Source organism: Syngnathus floridae, chromosome 16 (genome assembly GCF_059516105.1).
Source record: "Syngnathus floridae isolate MCC-2025c chromosome 16, RoL_Sflo_1.0, whole genome shotgun sequence".
In the NCBI taxonomy this organism is placed as follows: Eukaryota; Metazoa; Chordata; class Actinopteri; order Syngnathiformes; family Syngnathidae; genus Syngnathus; species Syngnathus floridae.
This window is the reverse complement of record NC_142428.1, coordinates 7,967,467-7,987,073: the sequence shown is the minus strand read 5'-3', so window position 1 is coordinate 7,987,073 and position 19,607 is coordinate 7,967,467. Positions and strand designations below refer to the sequence as shown.

The 19,607-nt window shown below is 41.3% G+C and overlaps 2 protein-coding genes across 4 annotated transcripts; one reads left to right on the top strand and one right to left on the bottom strand.

Moving 5' to 3' along the window:
• Positions 1-876: 876 nt before the first annotated feature.
• togaram1 (TOG array regulator of axonemal microtubules 1) lies at positions 877-15,043 on the top strand. Of its 2 annotated transcripts, none has more exons than XM_088400908.1 (23): positions 877-1,258; positions 1,882-3,042; positions 4,086-4,152; positions 4,484-4,609; positions 4,734-4,988; positions 5,066-5,355; positions 5,451-5,668; positions 8,135-8,229; positions 8,559-8,711; positions 8,780-8,845; positions 8,972-9,108; positions 9,187-9,322; positions 9,434-9,670; positions 10,167-10,290; positions 10,485-10,590; positions 10,796-11,031; positions 11,116-11,274; positions 11,472-11,598; positions 11,677-11,792; positions 12,717-12,900; positions 12,973-13,192; positions 13,268-13,354; positions 13,910-15,043. In XM_088400908.1, exons 2-23 carry the CDS (start codon positions 2,008-2,010, stop codon positions 14,167-14,169), a joined length of 4,434 nt encoding a protein of 1,477 aa, XP_088257034.1. In that variant the 5' UTR covers positions 877-1,258; positions 1,882-2,007; the 3' UTR covers positions 14,170-15,043. The 2 variants fall into 2 exon arrangements, with proteins under 2 accessions (XP_088257034.1, XP_088257033.1); XM_088400907.1 differs by having other exon boundaries at positions 878-1,258; positions 8,954-9,108.
• Positions 1,643-19,566, bottom strand: ccdc28b (coiled-coil domain containing 28B). 2 transcript variants are annotated; one of them, XM_088400910.1, is made up of 6 exons: positions 19,369-19,563; positions 18,230-18,481; positions 17,726-17,895; positions 16,795-16,949; positions 16,145-16,167; positions 15,360-16,072 (listed from the first exon to the last, which is right to left on the bottom strand). In XM_088400910.1, the coding sequence occupies exons 2-6, from the start codon at positions 18,463-18,465 to the stop codon at positions 16,018-16,020; spliced, it is 639 nt and encodes a 212-aa protein (XP_088257036.1). In that variant the 5' UTR covers positions 18,466-18,481; positions 19,369-19,563; the 3' UTR covers positions 15,360-16,017. The 2 variants fall into 2 exon arrangements, with proteins under 2 accessions (XP_088257035.1, XP_088257036.1); XM_088400909.1 differs by lacking the exons at positions 15,360-16,072; positions 16,145-16,167 and adding an exon at positions 1,643-1,784 and having other exon boundaries at positions 19,369-19,566.
• Positions 19,567-19,607: the final 41 nt, after the last annotated feature.

Genomic DNA, 19,607 nt, shown 5'->3' with positions numbered 1-19,607 from the left:
TTTTATTTTTCAAATAATGATTAACTTAGAATTTCATGGCTGCAACACGTGCAGTAGAAGTTGGGAAAGGGCATGTTTACCACGGATTGTGGTCGAAAACCGAGGTTTGATTTTTGCACCGAGTCCGAGTCCGGCCTCTTGACCTCCGAGTCCGTGTCCGAGTCCGGCTGTCCATTTTTTCTGTTAATTCATGTGACTGCTTAGTCTTTATTCAAGGCTAATTTAGATCAAAATCAAAATAATGATATAAGCTGGGTGACATAATCATCCTTGACATTGGTACATAATGTAAACATTAGCCTAAGTGCAACTCAACGTGGCCGCATTGATCGTAAGCAGGGCTGTGGACAGTATTCCTACGCGCATTCTCAGCAGCATGATGAAAATAAAATTGAACGTATTTTTTTTTTTTATTGTCCGAGTCCGGCAAAAATGACCGAGTCCGACCGAGTCCGGCAAAAATGACCGAGTCCCCGAGTCCGAGTCCACAGCCCTGATATATATGTGTGTGTGTGTGTGTGTGTGTGTGTGTGTGTATATGTGTATATATATATATATATATATATATATATATATATATATATATATATATATATATATATATATATATATATATATATATATATATATATATATATATATATATATATACATATATATATATATATATATATATATATATATATATATATATATATATATGTATATATATATATATGTATATATATATATTCAAACCTCGGTTTTCGACCACAATCCGTTCCAGAAGGTGGTTCGAGAAGTGATTTGTTCGAATTCTGAATCAATGTAGTGGCTTGAAAGCGCATGCGTGGCATATTTGTTATGGTATATATGGACGTTTCGTTCCCTTCTCTTCCCAACGACGTGCGCCTGTGTCGGTGTAGCGGTGGCAGCGCGTGCACGATCCCGCGGTTCGCGTCACCATGGAAGCGCTCAGTTTGCGACCTGGATACGCCATTTTGCCTCCCGGTGCTTTTGTGTGTGCGGTCGTGCGCTTGTGTGGTGTGTGTGAGTGCTTGTGCGTGCAAAGTGTGTGTGTGCGTGGGCGCCTGTCGGTGAAAATACCTCTGTAGCTTCCGAACGTTCAACACAACACACGCCATCTAAACAGGACCAAAATGTTCACGCTTGGAGAATCAGCACTCCGCTTTTCAACCGGACATGGAAACGCGGCCGACATAACGTTGTAATAGTCTCGACGAACGCTGTCGAAGTAAGAAACGCGAGACACTACAAGGTTTGTTTTCTTCTTGCTTTACCTTAACTTTGCTAGCTCAAGTCATCCAGCATTATATAACCGCGTAGTGAGCTAGCTTAGCACAATGTACACAATGTTATTAACATCAGAAAACTCAATATATCGAGTTTGTGTCTTCTTTAGGGTGTCGTAGGGGGTCGCTTGATCGAAATCCACTGTAGCCACTGTTAACGTTCCGATGCGTAGGGTTGCCGCAGTCGACATTTCTGTTACTTAATATTTTGAAGGGAATTGTGTCGATCGGGATATATTATTCTGAGCCATGCTCCAGAATGACAAACAGCCACAAGTGGTTGGATGTCCAAGATAAGTGTCCTTTAATGCTATCGTGAATCAGTGCAGCAAGATGATTGCATCAACGAGTCTGTCTCCATGATGTTTTTTATTTGGATTAATTTTTCATTGTGCATTTCTTTTATTGTGTTGTGTACCTCATTGTTGTGGTTTGGGGTTCGAATCCGTGCTCCGATCTTAGTGTGGTGATGGATGCAACTCCAATGGGGACCTGGAATAGAAAAAAAGACAGATTAAATATTTCTCGGCACTCTGCCTATGATTTTCCAAATACTGTGTTATTGGTGATTTATTTGTTCTCTCCGCAGTTAAGTGGCTTCCCACCATCAACCACTCAGAATGAATGCCAAAGGGAAGGAAGAGGAATATAATCATCCTCACAAGATTGCCCTTGGTTCTTCTCATGTTTGACCACATCCGTCAGATCACCAATAATGATACGGGGAATAATCTCCAAGGAGTTATACCAGCAACTTCTGGACCCCAAGAATTATCAGAATCGCACAAATGGGGTGGAAGAACTCAAGCGAGTCCTCTCGGATGTGGACTTGAAATCGGTTCCTTCTGACAGTATTGAGGAGTTCATCAATTTTCTTCCCAGACTTCTGGATGACAGTAATTTTAAAGTATTGTATGGCACCTTACAAGTTCTAAACATATTTATTGAGAGGTTAGACACAAGTATTCACAAATATATCAAACAGATAGCTTTGGTGGCCGTCAAGGCATTAGGCGACACTCGTACAATCGCCAGGAATGAATACATAAACATGTTTCGTCTGATGATGAAACATGTGGCCCCGCAACAAGTTTTAGATCTTGTAATTTGTAATTTAAAACACAAGAATTCTAGAGTCCGGGAGGACGTTCTTAACATCATTATTGCAGCTATGCTCACTCATCCGAGGAAAGAGTTCAACATCCCCAAGCTTTGTTTTGAAGTTGCACCATCTCTGGCAGACAGCAAAAGGAACGTCCGCCACGCTGCGCTTGAGCTGTTTGCTGTTTTTGACTCCTGCCTCGAGACAGGGAAAAAGCAGCCTCTCACCAAAGCTGTGGACAACGTTGAGCTCAAACAAGACGCTGAGGGTCTTATGGCAGCTGTACAGGCCAGACGTGCAAGACACGTTCTCCCCAAACTTTCACCTGAGGGAGTGGTGGAGTATGGTTTGTTCGTGCCTAAATCAGGGCTGCACTGCGCCACGCAGGCCAGTTGCTCAGGAGATGATCTTGACTGGGTGATGACTGGAGGACGGATTAGCAGTGCAAGGAGTCATCGAACTGAACCAGACTATGAGCGACCGTATGGCTATGGCAGCTTAGGATCCCTCACTGACGAGCCTCCCTCCCAAAGGAGAATTGTCAGCGCAGGTAAAGGGAAGAATAAACTACCATGGGAGATGTTGGACTACTCAGTGGCTGAAAATAACCATCAGTGCCACTCCCCAAATGGAAAGTGCTCCGAGCAGGTGAGGTCAAACTACTCGCTACGCTTGCTGTTATTCTCTGAGTCTCTTATCAACATATTGGAGCAGTTTAAAATCAGATTCAAGGAGCATTTGAGTACAAAACTGGAATAATAACTCACACCTAAACAATTTTAAATTATTTGTATGTCATTTATATTTGTTAAATACATATCTATTAGGATATTCATTAGAATAGTGTTGATCAAATAAAAAATACATTTGGAATTTTTTTAGACATTAGAACAGTTGAAAAAACTTGAAAAAAACGACAGTTGATCAAAAGATGGAGCAATGTATTTTTTAAAGCTATTTATATGTACACTCTTCAGTTGTCATATTCATGTGATTGGATGGTCAAAGGGCGCCTCCAAAAAGTAAAACCGGTGGGAAAGAGAGAAAAGGAATCACTTGTGACTGGAAGTGAATTTCTATAGGTTGTCAGGTCTGCACTTGCTGGTGACTCATTTTCTTATTTTAGCTCCAACAGCACTTTTACACAACATGTACTGTACGTATATACCAAGCTAACGGAACTAACAGCAGTGCTATCAAACACATTCTATTAATGATGTTCACAGATCAGGATGAGGGTGTTTTGTTTCCGGAGGTGTTAATTGACTAAATTCTGTTCCAGGCACTGTTGGCCAGTATTGTAGTGCTCGTGTTCATTTCAAAAACGGTGTGTTTACCGCAGCGTCTGTTTCCCAGCAACCCCATGATTGCAGAGCACCACTTATAGGTGTGCGTGCATGTGTGATTGCGTGTTTGGCAAATAGCATATCACGAGGTTAGACTTGCTTATTTACAGCTCGTATATGTGCTGGAGTGCAATCAAGAACGCAGGCTGGAAGAGCAGTAACTTTTCATTAAGAGTGAGCTGAAAAGATGCAAAAAAAGCTCTCATTACTCCAAATGCACATTTTATCCAAAAGAGGCTGTAGTCAACTTCCCTGGGTGTGGCCAAATGGGGAAAATGTCGCCAAATTCCACTCAATAACCACTCACCTCTTGCATTTAATGCAAAAACATCTATCTTTTCACAGGTGACCATTGAAGAAGTTATTCCGCTGTCCAGAAAGTTGAGTCCAGAGACCTACATATCCACTTTTAGTAAGTGCCAATCCATCTATGTCAATCTAATCAAAGTACAGTTGAATGCTTGTCACGGTCGACGTTAGCCGGCACATATTAGAGCCGCTTGGAATTGGATTAGCGTCTTGAGTTAAACGAGTCAAGTGCTGAAAGGGAACCTGGGAGATACTCACCATACGTGATTATATATTTTGCCACAAATAATAATTAAATGGTAAAATAGAACACACTTTTACAACTTGGCTTTTCCAGCCCTGTGTTGACAGGCTGGTTACATGCCCTGTTATTTGCCATTGGACTATTCTACAATGCTGTGAATTAAAAAATAGTCATAATAATTTGTTCAAAGGTTCTGCAGAACCACAGACACCCCAAACATCCAAGAGGATCTTTCCAGCTCGGCTCAGAAGAAGCGGAAGCCTCAACTTGGACCCTGATGTCTTCAAAACCACGAACTTCACTGAGTCTGATAGCGGTACGGAACCTTTGTCAAAATAATATGTATTTGTTATTTAATTACATGTGGAACTTATCTTTACTACAGTATTATACTTTTAGTTTGAATGTCCTAATGTGTAAAAAAAAAACGTGTTATCCAGCGTTATCCAAAGGACACATGCTCTCAAGGAATGGCAGTGTTGAGCGCACACTTTCTCTCCCGTCCAACCACACCATACCGGGCTCCTTTCTGCTGCCTTCCTACCCTCTGGCTGCACTCCCAGGAGCTGTGCTCACTCCAACATCCCATCGCCATGTCGACACGTCCCTCTCTATGTCGAATACCTGGCCCAACAAGCGGGAGAACAGCCCTCACCAGAGAGAGCCCAGTTTTGGAGGGGACGCTGCAGTCAAAGGCAAGAGTTAGCTTGTCAGCTGAACGTGAAATTAGCTGGTCTTGATTTTCCAATGATACATTTTCCGCCCGCACCAGGGGACCTCCCTAGCAGATGCTCTCCGAGGCCAATCCGTGCCTCCCTAAAGAGTTCCTCATCAACATCGTCGTCAACATCGTCATTCCGCCGAGTCCTGAGCAGCAGCAGGACGTCCCTCTCCATCTCACCAGTCATTCCTTCCGGAGAGCAATTTTATAACAATGACCCGAGGCCCGGTGCACGCAGCAGTCCCCAGAATCAGGGTCTAGAGAGGGACCTTAAATTAGAGCCCGTGGGCTCGAACACAACACATGATACTGAAGAGGAGGAGCCTCTGGATGTGCAGGAGGTAAACAGCGTTGCATTGTGTTGTCGGTATTCTGATGATTCTGTACACCCTTAGTCTTGAGCCAATCGAGTCTGTAACGTCTGATGTGCACACAGATGTTGAACTCGCTGCGTTCGTTGCGCAACAGCGCTGCTAAGAAGAGGGCCAAAGTGAGCCTAAGCAGTTCAGACACGGACCAGGACAGCCAAGATTCTGCCATAAGGTCACCACTCGGTCAAGAGGTGCACACCTCTTCCATGCTTACCAGCTCAACCAGCGAAAGTGGGCTTTCCAGTTTGAGTCCAACCACCTCCAGTGTCTTTGGCATCAAAAGGTAATTAGGCATCCAACTTCTGGTCGCATCACTTTTGTACTTCATTTGAACACACGATTTGCAAGACCAGGTCAATCAGGGGTCTTGTGGGAGGAAAGAGTTATATTTGAAATGGCATTTGTGTTGAGGCGCAGTTGCCTAGGATCTATGCATGCTGTTCAGTAGTCAAATCAGTGAATCCCAACCACCAATTTGGTAGCAAAGAGGAATCGTTGAAGATCCTCTTTCACTATTCTCCCATCTTGTGAAATGTTGCAGATTAGCTGATGTTCTATGAGCAAAAGGGGGTTGTACGAAGTATAAACATCAGTGATGCTAATAATTGTGGCACATATAATAAAGAATTATTTCTTTATGGGGTATTTTTTTCCCGCTGGTATATTTATTATTCCTGAGTGACCTATTTTAGTAGTTCACTGTTATTTTATTTTTCTACTTTTGTTCCACTGTTGAGTAAAAAAGGTTTTAATAATTTTCTGTGTTCACCATCTTATTTTGTTTGAAAAGAAATAACATCATATCGTTCCTACTTTATGTTGACTCTTTAGTTATCTTGGTTTTAAATACAGATTTTTTTTTAAACTGTTTTTCGTAAATAGTGTAAAGTTGAGATAATAATAGTGTTTTCGTTTTCTGTTTTCTTTTACTGCTTCTTTTCCATTTTACTTTTGATTCCACCTCCAGGGTAATGGCCAGCTGCCCATCAAGCATTAATAATTACAATTTAAAAAGGTCTCTAAATATTCCTGAAGATATGCAATTGGTTGGTTACGACGAGTCTAGGGTGCATCCTGCCTTTAATAAAACGACTATTTCCCTGAAATTTATTATTAGATATTTCAAAAGGATCTTGATCTTATCCAATCAAAAAAAAAAAAAAAAAAAAACATGCATAAGGCTATTCTTAATGCCTTGGCTATCCTTTCCATTTCACTTTTCTCTATTACATCAGATGGCCGTTATCTGGAAACTGAAGGAAATGCACAGCATAAAGATGGTTCGATGAATATGACAGGCATTTCAGATTACCTCAGTTGCTCAACAAAAAAGTTTTTTTTTGTTCGTCACATTTGACCAATGAATACCACAGGCATAAATACGGATCATAGTAAGATACAGTAATCCCTCATTTATCGCGGATAATTGGTTCTAAAAACCACCCACGATAAGTGAAATCCGCGAAGTACAATCTCCAACAAGAAGTACTGGGCAGGCTAACGAGTTAGTGGAAATATACAAATTCGCGATCGTGCTAACACGCGAAAACGGACTTCTAAAGGAATGTAAACGAACATCTGAAATAATATTACATTGTCCTAAAGGTTAGACACGTTTCCTCAATTTAGAAGTTTTATTTTGACTTTTAAATGTTTTTTTAGTTTGGGGGGGGGGAAAATCCTCGATGTAGTGAACCCGCGATAAACGAAACGCGAAGTAGCGTGGGATCACTGCATACATATTGATTCATACTCAATATATACTATACACATTTATTGCAGTGTTCACTGGAGGTTTTTTTTTTTTATGCCTAACAATCAAAGCACGTCTCTGTTACCGCGTTCGTCGTGTTATTATTAGCCAGCAAGTAACATTTACGCCGTCTGTCGAGCTGTCTATACCAAAAGTGATCCGACAAAGCGTGTGTGTCGTCACCCGTCGACTCTTCACATACTTGCTGTAGACATAACGACAACTACAAATAACCCATGGAAATATGATTAGCGCCGATGACGGCATGTTGTCAACTCCGTCTCCTCGTTTGTCAAACGTCATCGACGCCAGTGTTTGTCACCTTTCGTGGGGGCATTTTTTTAAAGACTTTCCCTTGAAGCCCGTCACAAATATTAAGGTGACGCTCGGAAACCAGCGCTGGATGCGCACGTCAACCCTTTTACAATTGCCGCGGTTGTTGAATGGACGCCGTACGGTATTGTTTATAAAGAAAACCTAATTCATGGTTCACTGCGAAAGATTCTGGTGAATTTGAGGTGACGCTAAAAAACAAAGGTACTGTAGATGATCGCGCTTGAATTTAAAGATAATTTAAGTACCGACATTTTGGAAAAACGGACCATTCGTTTTAAATGTGTATTTTTAAAGAAAAGAGACAATAGAGCAAAATGCAATTTGATTTTTGCTGCTCAACAACCAACAGGACATTTTTAAATTTAATATTTAAGACCCAAAAACATTTTCATTGTAGCGGACTCATTTTTACATTTGTGTAGATAAGTTTTATTTAAATACTACTTTTATTTTAGTACCATGATTACAGTGATTACAAATCAATGCAAGCTTCAATTAAAAAAAAAAAAAATAGTGCACCCCAAAAATTATGCAAACCAATATTTGGTTTTAAGACCCCCACCCCTTAATTTATTGCACATGATTTTTGTATTTCAGCAAGGTGGCAATTGTGAATTTGTAAGGATGCAAGTTAAACTAACGTTTCGCACCCGTCAACAGTTCCGGAAGCATGGCCTCCCCGGGAGTGAAACCTCGCAGAGTGCCTTCTGCAAACCTGAGGTCTTCTGTGTCCATGGACTTTAGCAACCCTCCAGGTAGGAATCAATTTTAATGCTTTAGTCTAGGGATGTCAAACTCATTTTTGTCACGGGCCGCATCATAGTCATATTTTCCTTCGGAGGGCTAAAACTGTTAAAATATTTTAAAAAAATGAATGGAAATAAAAATGGCTAGAAATAACTATTTTTAAAAAAGTGAACTAAATTTTTAATTTAGTATTGACAATTGAAGTCGATGCACAATTTGTCTTCGCGGGCCACATAAAATGATGTGGGGGGGCCGTATCTGGCCCTGGGCCTTGACACCTATGCTTTATGATTTGTATTCAAATTTGTATGCCTTTTTAAAATTTTGTATCTGAAAGGACTATCTCAGAGGAATGACTTGTCATCTGAGACGGGGGTTGTTGGGCAGAGAGTCACTTACTCCAATGGAGGGCTCAGAGCCAGTGAAGAAGCATTAGTACCCTCTCCCCCATTGGTCAAACCATTGTTAGGTGATGTCAAATCTACAAAAGGTAAGCCACCGAAGAAATAAATGACAGTTTTCAGGGCTATACTGAGCTTTTCGTTTTTGCTTTTTTAGGACCCCGAAGCAATGAAAAGAGGAATTCGCCAGCCACAGACATGCCCGAGGGAGTCATTGGTAGAGGTGGGTGTGCCCAATTATTAATTATGCCTTTTTTTTTCCTCAACAGAATAATTTTGTTTGTTCCTGGTCACATAATTTATCTGCAAATGTCCCGCTAATGTGGCTTAGGCATGTTTGGTACTGCAGTGTCCTCCCCTCGTTCGGATTTGGCCTTGTCACTAGAGCAGGGTGATTCAGTGGCCAAACCCACCGCAGATCCCTTAGGAGGCTTCCCGGTTATCTCCGGTGATCACCGGGGCCGTGACAACTTCTATCCAGATGAGGTAACATTTGGCTCTATTTTCAGATGACGACGAGACATCTGCATTTGTCACAACAGTGCCTAATGTGTATTTCCATAGAGGTTCATCCGAGATAAGATCCAGCCACAGCATCTGGATCAGCTTGAGGGCCAGTCCAGTCAAAGGGACAAGATTCGGCACCGGGTCAGACAGATGCTCTCTGACTCACCCAGTGAAAAAAATATAAATAATAAAGGTGTGGTATCTCTGGACAGCATGATTGTATCAATTAAAAATGAGCATTATTTTTCATGAAGGCTGACATTTTTATATATTCTTGTCATATCAATGATGATCTCTGTTTTAGATCCGCATATGAATGGTAGTACAATCACTTCTTGTGTGGAAGACCTCCCCTTGGACAGGTCACCTTTAAGCCTCACCAGTTCGGTCAGTCCACATGGACCCCAGAGCCCTGTCAAGTGCCTGACTCCACCGCATCAACCAAGTCCCCCCACAGTGCCTCCCAATCCCAACAACCTTTCCCGTATGAGGAGGGCACATAGCCTCAGCAGAACGCGGCCCTCATTGTCCCACAGCTCAGGTGAGTCGGGTATTAACATGCAAAAAAAAAAAAAAAACATCCACAGCATTCGGAACGCCTGAAGTATCTTTGGCTTTCTTACACTGTTTGGTCTCAGCTATATTTTCATGTTCACAAACAATGAATCTACTTTAACAGCAGAAGTGTTGGACAGCATTGAATTAAGAAGAACCCTTTCACTGTTTCTCAGGCAACTGAGGAGTAAAGGCCATCTGCAGCAGAATTTTCATGTGATTCAACAAATTGTATTGAATCCCATTAGATGTGGAGCTTTAGCTATTGTGGCCAACGAGTTTGTCTTTGTTGCACCTTATATATTGGTTTGTAATTATGCATTTAGAAAAGCAGCGCTTTAACTGGACTTGGCACAATTGCTAGACCATTAAACCAATTGGAGCATGAGGAAATTGCATTTTTCTGAAGTCAATTATGCAACAGTGGCTTGTTTTGATAACTCATAAAATGCAAGTCTTGATGTCTTTGTGGGCCTTTTCAGATGAGCTGTCCCCCGTTACTGTGGACCAGAAGAAATATGTCTCTCCGTCCCCAAAACTGCGTCCTTTTTCCAAACCCGACCTGGCGTTGATGCAGAGCTTCGACTTGCTGAGTTCAACAAAGTGGTGAGCAACACAGCTTCAGATAAAAATCCATCCCATAACTCAATTTCATGGAGTAAAGAATCCTATTTATTGTCTCAAATCCCACCTGTAAATTTCTATGCATTTGTTTACTGGACATCACATTGAATAACAATGGTCCTTTTAAAAATTGCTAACAATGTTCAAATGCTTTCTGCTACTGTCCTGCTTTTCAGGGAAAAGAAGCTTGAAGGTCTTACAGTTCTACGCACTCTGGCCCGGTACCACGCTGACACACTTCAGGGCAGGCTTCGGGATGTCTGCCTGTTTCTCATTGAAGAGGTTGTACCTCACATACTGTCAATGTGATCATAGGTCTATGCATCTCTGATCTGTTTGTACAGTATTTAGGAAATTGTAATCATCCCTTTGAGGCTCATAACTAACCAACTATATAAGGGCTATTTTAACTAACATTTTAACAGATTTAAAATCCAAAATGTGCCACATTTAGGGGCTGTTCCATGAGTATGAAAATCTTTTTCAGGTGAATAACCTGAGGTCAGTCGTGTCCAGGACTGCCGTGTATACACTGGGTGACTTTTACATGCACCTACAGAAGGCAATGGACCAGGATCTGGATGAGACCGTTAAAGCCTTGCTGCCCAAGGTGGGGGTGAGCAAAGCTTTTATGAGGGATGCTGTTGATGGTGCATTAGACAACATGGTACGGCATTGCACTCCAACACGAGGCATTCATGCGCTACTCTCTGGAGGACTTAGGTCAGTATCCTTTTAGCACCCAGCAATATGCTGTTACTCAGAACCTGGAATTGGGATCATCAATTTGCTTTTGCTTTTTGCTAGTCATCTCAATCCACTGGTAAGGAAGTGCACTGCCCAACACTTGGCAGATTTGGTGGAAAAGGTCGGAGCCACTCGCCTCCTTTCTGGAAGTAAGGATCTAACTGAAAGAATCTTACCTGCAGTCACCAAGCTGTCACAGGACTCCTCACAGGAAGCAAGGTATGCCTTCTGACTTTTGGGACTGCTTAGGCACACAAAGACTTGTAGTTTGTGAACTTACTTAACTGAGATTATGTAGAGAGAGCAAAAGAGTAGCAGAATAGAAGGAAAATTATAGATGACTTTCCCAGTCTTTCTTGCCTGAAAATCCATGTACTTGTCTGAAGGTCTGGAATTGACAAAAAATTAAACTTTAGGTACCATGGCCGCCGAATGCTGCTGTCCCTGTCGTGCCACCCAGACTTTGAGAAGATCCTGGAAAGAACGATCCCCTCCAAAGACCTGCAACCTATCATGGACACCATCTTCACTCTCAAGACCAAGGTACAACACACCACACCTTTAAAACAGCAGTGCTGTGTTTCATTTGAATCTTAACTATATTTATTGGGGGGGTGTTAGGGGCTCGGCAAGATGCCTCAGGACAGCCAGTCAGCCAGGGGCCGACGCTCCCTCCGAGGCAGCGGTACAGTCCGAGCCTTGTCTCTCACCAGAGAGCCACTCTACCACAATGTCAGGTATGCGTGTGTTCCTACAACCAAGTACCGTATTTCCCGCACCATAAGGCGCACTTAAAAATCTTCTCAAAAAACAAAGGTGTGCATTTTAATAAGGTGCACCTTGACCGAATTCCAAAACCTCTTATGTTGTTTTGTGTAGCTTCCGCCACACAGAGACGTAATATACTGGCGTAATATGTAGACTCGATAAACCAATCAAAGCAAATTACGTTTTACGTAGATCGGAGCAGAAAATCAGGATTGTACGTAACACGTAGAGTACGTACCTCCGCCACCATTGATAAATTCATACTATCGTTAGCGGAAAGCATTAGGGCCCTCTATAATGGCATCGACAAAGAGATATGCTAACGAGGCCCAACTCAAGCTTTCTGGAAAGCTGGCATCATTGCCGAAAAATAACGTGACAACGACGAGACAATGACAAGAGGGAACTTGTCATGTTTAATGGCCAACTGTTTAATTTGGATACAGAAGATGAGTACTTGGATTTGCATATTAATATCAATTAACAACGTGAGTACAATACAGTAGATGATTAAATAGTAGAATAAAGTACAACTGAACTCACTCTTGTTCCTGTGACGTTTTCTTTTTTTACCGTAAGTCATGCGCCCTATAATGCGGTGCGTTCTATGTGTGGATTAAGTACAGAAACCCCCCCGGAATTGAGTCTGCGCCTTTTAACCCGAAGCACCTTATGGTGCAAAAAATACGGTACAAAAAAAAAGATAAATTGCACATATATACACTGTCAGGACAAAAGTACTACTAAAAGTAGTAATGACGACCACAAACATAGGACTGACCAAAACGATGTACATCAATGAAGATAAAGAAGTTTTGTACATATTTATAGTGTACCATGAAAGGCTCGGCTGACAGTCATGAATCACATGATGGATTGTGTGTCCTTTACAGAATGTCCAACAGTAATTACAGCAACAGATCTCAGACGCAGAGTATAACGGACAAGAATGAATACCTCAAGTACATAACAGCCCTGCTGGGCTCCAAGGACTTCCGAGAGAGAATCAAGGGAATGGACCAGCTCGTGGCTGACTGCCAGCACAACCGCAACGTTGTCATCCATAATCTGTTCCCGGTAAGGAGAAAGAGATTTAACCGTCTAATTGTCCACCGAGAGAGACTTTTGATCCAAGCTCTTTGTTTTTAGGTTTTTGATGCGCTCAAAGACAGGCTCCAGGAAGCCAACAGCAAGGTCAACCAGTACGCTCTTGAGTCGCTGCAGAAAATCATTCCCTTGATGAAAGATAACTTGTCTCAAGTGGTGAACATTCTCGTCCCGGCCATTGTGGACAATCACCTTAACTCTAAAAACAACGCCATCTACTCTGCTGCTATTGGAACCATTGATGCACTTATCTTGAACCTTGGTATGAATCTACAAGTCTTTCATTGTTTGATTTGGCTCACTGTCTTCATTCAACTTCATTTGATCTTATTGGCAGATAACAGTCTCCTTCTTCAGCCTTTCTGCACTAAGGCTCAGTTTGCAAGTGGCAAAGCCAAGGTGGATCTTGTTGAGAAGGTTGAAGGTAAATCTGAAACAAGTGTGCTAGTTTTGTTGTTGTTTTACTTTTCCGTATTCATTCTGACATAGAAAATGGAAAGATATAGTACATTACAGTAGAGCTGTTGTGGGTAAATAATTCTGCCACATTAGAAACTGGAACAGTTGTCCGGTGTCACCAGTTACACGAAACCTCATCTGGGTTCAATAATACTTGATACGGGCCGTTGACATGTTTTTTGGGTTTTTTTTTTCTTCCATCATGTCAGATTTTTAATCCAAATGAAATCATTCTCCATTTTATCTTTTTTTATTTCAACTTCAGATGCAACAAATTACTTTATAATCACAAAATAATGATCCATAGTCTTCATGATTCATAATCTTCAGCGGGCCACTTTTGATTGATTTTATGGCACAATGCTTTGGGCCAGTTTAAATTTAGACACAGGCCAGAATTTGGTCCATATATAAGGGGCAGTTTTTAGGTGCGCCATATAGTCCGGAAAATGCGTTAATTTTAAACCTGAACTTGCTCAAATGTTGCTCTTTTTTGACCATCCGGTCTTTGTATTTCCAGATCTTGTGAGCGAGCTGTACCCTCGCAAGCCCCAAATGGTGGAGCAGAAAGTGTTGCCCTTGCTGTGGCACCTTCTCAGCACATCAGGCCACAGCGGCACCGTTCACGGGCGCGGCGGCAGCGTGCGCGCCGCCACCACCAACCTGTGCCAAGCTCTTCACACCCTAATGGGGCCCAGCCTGAACGAATGCGCCGCATCCCAGTCGGCCAACGTCCACAAAGGTTTAAACGAGTTTCTGAGGCAAGCATCCAAAAGATAAAAAGCAAAGCGGTCGGAGGAGAACATACAGACACAACACTGACCTTACTTGAAGACAGAGATGTTCAACATTTCTTAGTGCCTGCACTTTTATCCCAATGAAAAGCAAAGCCTTTGAAGATGAGGAACTTTGATTCTTTTCTCAGTGATATTTCTTCCTCTGGTACAGAAGCCGGGACATTTGCAACATCCTAACACCAAGTCCTGCTTCCACACAGCATTGCTCTCTTTGCACATTGACAAGGTAGCTCATTATGATGAACACAAGATTCACACACGAATCAGTCACCGCTTTACTTCATTCGGTGAACGCGACAAATCAGAGCCATTTGCAGAATGTAAAATTTAAATGCACAAAAAAGGACAGACAGGGATTGGAAAGTTGTATCATGTTTTTGCGGTGTCCGAAAATATTTTTTATGATGTTTTATGTGGCTGTTTTTTGCTGAGTCATCAAATGAGATTTACAATAGTACAAAATATTCTGTACAGCTGGTATGTATGTATTTGCACAGTATTAGCTTCCGCTGTAGTCATTAGGTGTATGATGTTCATTTTAGCAATTTTATCTGTTGTATAACTTTTAAATCTTGTTGATGTGCTGCAGACCCGTGCGTTTGTTTGCATGATCATTTCTCTGGAACAAGGCACACTAACGGTTAGCTGTGTATTGACGCCTACATCGAGAATATTGAAAAGGAGTTTTGGGTACGACCGTTGTTGCCTGAAAGATGGAGGATTCACAGTAGTGCCAGTCTTCAAGTAGCCTTTTAACATCTTCTATTAAATTATATTCAACTTGTTTGCAAATGATGACAAGGACAAATTGATATATAAATACAAATATATAAAGTGTTTTATTTCTGTAAATTGAACTTTGTTCCTGTGCCTTTGTCCACATTAATTCCATACTATTGCTCATTGCCTACTTCATTTGATACGGTTACATTTACCTAAACTAATTTAAATTTATCGAAACAAATTTAAATTAATCAGTAATGATAAAACAGTATACCATTGTAGATAGAGAATGCTTTTGGGGCCATTGAGTATCAAGTACTCTACACACATTTTAAATTGACTACTGAGTTTTATGACATGATATATTGATTTTGCAAGTTATGTTGTCCAAAACGAAGGTAAAAAAAAAATGTCGGTCATGTTGCCTTTCACAATGAAAGCTGAGTGCAATTCCAAGAGGCAATCCCAAAGGAGTTTATTTATAGAGTCACAGGAGACAAAAAATTAATTGGTTGGGCCAAGCAATAACTTGAAATTGCTTGTCATGGAGCGCATTTATTATCAAGAAAATCTCACCCCTTTCATTCCCTAAACTGGAAGTAGCTGCCATTTTGAATCCTTATTATAAAGACACAGTATAATATACACATCTTAATTAAACCCCAAAGACAGTACAGAGAAATTAGAAGGGCTCATTATGTCATAACTGGAAATCTGGATTCCAACAACCGAGTTGCAGATTTGGTCTTTAGGTGAAGATTGTCTTACAGTAACATCTTATTCCATCCTGTTCAAAATATTAGCAAATATATAAAGTGTCTGACTGAACCACAATGTAGGTCAACGTTAATGTGTCATTTGTCCTTAAAAAAGTCACAATGCTTTTGAAATGTTTTTAAATTGAAAAATAGACTCAATAGAATCATAAATTACTTTCAGATTGTTTCTTGTGCTAAGAATAAGTTTGTCATTTGTCACCTTCAATGACTTAACAGGAAAAGTACATTCCGCCCTTTTATGTGTCCGCCGTGTTACTATGGCAGCCGCGTGGAGTAAGTCCATGGTAACCGTGTCGGCTGGGATGTTACAGCCTCAACACCTCACTTAGTCAGGGAGCAGATGTCTTGGGCAGGTCTTGGTTCTCAGCCAAGTGGAGCTTTTGTCTGAACGCGCACATTAAAGACTACCACAAACATTCGGGTTTATTTTACACCTGAATCGACGAAAAAGGATACATGGATGTGCTGAGCTCTTCCAGCTGCAAGATGACGGGCAGAGACAAAAGAAAGATTTGATGTGCATAAGTGAAAACCGAACCTGACACTGATCCTTAATGCGGTATTGCATAACTCATTTGCGTGTCGATCCATCCATGTAATGCCCATCAAGACAAGCTCAGCCACAGCGGTAAGGACTGAGCTCACCTCCCGGCAGGGGGAGGCAAAAGGGACGATTAGAATGTTGTTTTGGCCCGATTAAATATTTCATGAGTTTTCCATGAAGGCTAATTAACCACATCAATAGCCCAGTTCTCATTCTTGTTTGACATTTTTCTGGAGCATGATTTAGGCACTCAACCTTTCAGCAAATGCTGTGCAATAAAACATTACACTAAAATCACTGAAATCATTTGAAAGCTATTAAAAGAAATATTTTTGAGTTGGAATGTGAGTGAGTCATTCAACCCAGTTACATCCCCAGGGTTGTGCAACCAGTTGTTTAGTTTGTATTTCATCTCTCCTTTTTAAAATTGAGTTGTATAACATATAACAGCATGCAATAAAAACTTCAACTGTGGTTTGTTTGGAAAAAAAAACTATAACTCTTTTGACAAAGGAATTAGAAAGAACAAATCACTGTTTTCACTGTTCACTTTTGTACTTACGTTGCCAAGCAGGTGTTCCAAGTTGTGGTCCGAAGCACACTTCCTCTGGTCCTCGGAAAGTTCCTCCACGTGGCTGTCCATGCTGAAGTGAAGTCGTGCCAGCTTCTCCTGCATCTCACGCACATGCTCCAGTTGCTCGAAGGAGCACACCTTACCTGCACCACACACACAGCCATGGTCACATGCACATCTTCAGCGCAACGAGACAGAAAATCTTTCCGTACGGGTAAAAATAGCACTACAGACTGTTAGATTAGGCCTCTTTGGAAGATGACTTGAACTAGGCCGTTGTGTCACTGTGACCCTTTTCTTGGTTCTATGTTGTCCTATCTATTCAAACCCTTTCACATTTAACAGTTGAAACTAGTTAAGACCGTTACTGGCGGAGTTAGAATTTTTTCCTTGGCAAGGATAATTTAGGGAATCCGCAAAACAAAACAAAAAAATCCTTTTTTACAAACTCCAACAATTCATCAAAAAAATCCTGAAGATTCATTATATGGGGGGGATGGGTGCAAATGTGGGAAAAAATACTGTAAAAAACAAGGAAATATAATTATCTAGCCTGGCACCTAGGGGGGGGGGGAACTGTGCCCCACGATGGCCCCTCTAGCTCCGCCAGTGAAGATTATTGGGTCACACATGAACGAGGCAGAGCTGCCCTCCATTGTGAAGGCAGCCAAGAGAGTATAAGAGCAAAAATCATTTTAGAGACCTTCTTCCGCATAATTCCGCAATAAGGTCCCACGGCCGTGTCTCAATCGTTCTGGCATCCCTTAAATAGTTCAACAGAGAACACACAGTCTTCTGGTAGTAAATGTCATATTGTGACCGGTGAAAGTTCACTTGGAACTTTTCAGCTGGTGCAGTGACCCTGATATTAGATCTATTCTGTGAGATGAGCTGCAGACATGGCTGAAATTCAGCTTACCAAAAGCCTGCAGCTTTCCCGAGTGGAAATCATTGAGGAGGTTCAAGAGGCCTCCCTCCATTTCTCGCACGTCGGACACATCGGTAAGAAAGGAGTGCTGCAGGGGGGACGACTGCACTACTTTACTGGGCCCTGCAGGCTGGGGGGCCTTGGGCTTGTCCTTGTGAGCCCTGCAAGAGAAAAAAAAACTAGAAAGCATGCAGATCATAAAGCCATTTACAGTGTACCATAGAAGGTCAGCAGCGCCGACTGGATTTGCAATAAATATTTGTAAATAAATAATTCAAAATGATTAAATGCAAATGTATTCTACTATAATTAAAAGTTAAATACAACTGAACTGCACTGAATAAATGCTGTGCAAGATTTTTTTAAATTTAGGTGAAGCTACTTTAACAATATGCCCAGTTTGAAGATTTAATTCTGCTATGAACCACTAGAGGAAACATCACCAATGACAATCTTGGGACGTAGTGGGATTTCAGTGCATGCAAGTACATTTACCTGGTATTCTTGGGTGGAGCCACCACTCCAGCAAACACCTCTTTGGGTTGTCCCACCACCCCAACAGACCTTTTGTACTTCCCTCGGTTTTTTGGTGAGGGGGGCTGCGGCAGGCCGAGAGAGAAGGTGGCACTTTTGCTGGCAGGTAGGACAGAGACCTTGCGTGGGTTGATAGGGGGAGGAGGCGGCTGCGGGAGGGACACTTTGGGGCTCCTTTTCTTACGCTTGTCCTCCATCGTTCACCAATTGGCTCTGCAGAAAGTTGGTGAGCCTTTTTAGTGGATATGCACGTGATTTTATTGGCTATTATATTGCAATTATAATTTGACAATGTATGACTATTCTGGAAAAGATGCCTTTATTGTAAAAAAAAGATGACTATGTTTTCCCAACAATATTTTTTAACTAAAAAAATATTTTACACCTGTTTAAATAATTATCTTGTCTCAACTCTGCCCCCCAAAAAAATCCATGCATGTGATCATAAATCAAAATGATGAAACATAATTTATTAGACATTTTTTCGGGCCCCCAGTTTGAGAACCACCACCAAGTAGAAGACTACGTGTATTTAAATGACTTTACAACAATATACATAGTTTTTGTTCCGCTATTTGGTCCCCATTACAGTGTAAATCAAAAGTGACCATTATGTTTGAAAAGACATTGTTTTGTACATAATATATTGTGGATTGTGCTAGTGCAGTGCCAACAACTCTTTTCAAATGGACCTCAAGTGAAGACTTCCAGCGGTGTGATGGGAAAAATCAATTTTCAGGACAAACGCAATAGAAATAGAAATATTCAAATAAGATTTATGCAAAATGTCTGCAGCCATAGTTAGTGTGGGCTAAACAATGATGAGTGCAATTCTATAGTTAGACACGTAAATGGGATTACAATAATGTCGCCACTTCATCTCATTAGAATAATCTAAATCAATACTAATGGCAGTTATTTTATGGATTAAACATCGAGTACACACGAAAAAAAATCTGCGTTGAGATACAAATATTTACACTTTAAAAAGTCAAATTTAAAACTATCATTTGCTTGAAATTGGGTGTCTTTTGTTTGTAAATACACCGATGACATGCATGTGGAAAAAATCGTCTCCGGATGAGACAAATGGCACTTACCGAATCAGTTACGCACGAGGGGATGCAATGGTTGCATCATCAAATTTGCCCCTGTTATTCACCTCATTTATGAGGTTAGAAATATATAACCAAGTTGTATTTAAAATCGATGCATCCGTTGAAATGTTTGTTAAATCGCCTCTGCGACGAGCGACGCTATCTGCGCAGCTGCAGCCTTCAGCAGTCTTAAAGGGACAGTACACTCATTTACGTTCGCCCTGGTCTATGTCTGACAGGTA

What these genes read in the sequence shown, in the direction of transcription:
- togaram1 (XM_088400907.1), top strand. Translation starts at nt 2,008, where the DNA reads ATGATACGGGGAATAATCTCCAAGGAGTTATACCAGCAACTTCTGGAC. An exon ending in AGTGTCTTTGGCATCAAAAG is followed by an intron (nt 5,669 to 8,134) that starts GTAATTAGGCAT and finishes ACCCGTCAACAG; the next exon opens with TTCCGGAAGCATGGCCTCCC. An exon ending in CTACTCTCTGGAGGACTTAG is followed by an intron (nt 11,032 to 11,115) that starts GTCAGTATCCTT and finishes GCTTTTTGCTAG; the next exon opens with TCATCTCAATCCACTGGTAA.
- ccdc28b (XM_088400909.1), bottom strand. Translation starts at nt 18,465, where the DNA reads ATGGAGGACAAGCGTAAGAAAAGGAGCCCCAAAGTGTCCCTCCCGCAG. An exon ending in GCTCCACCCAAGAATACCAG is followed by an intron (nt 17,896 to 18,229) that starts GTAAATGTACTT and finishes TTTCTCTTGCAG; the next exon opens with GGCTCACAAGGACAAGCCCA. An exon ending in GGGAAAGCTGCAGGCTTTTG is followed by an intron (nt 16,950 to 17,725) that starts GTAAGCTGAATT and finishes TGTGTGGTGCAG; the next exon opens with GTAAGGTGTGCTCCTTCGAG.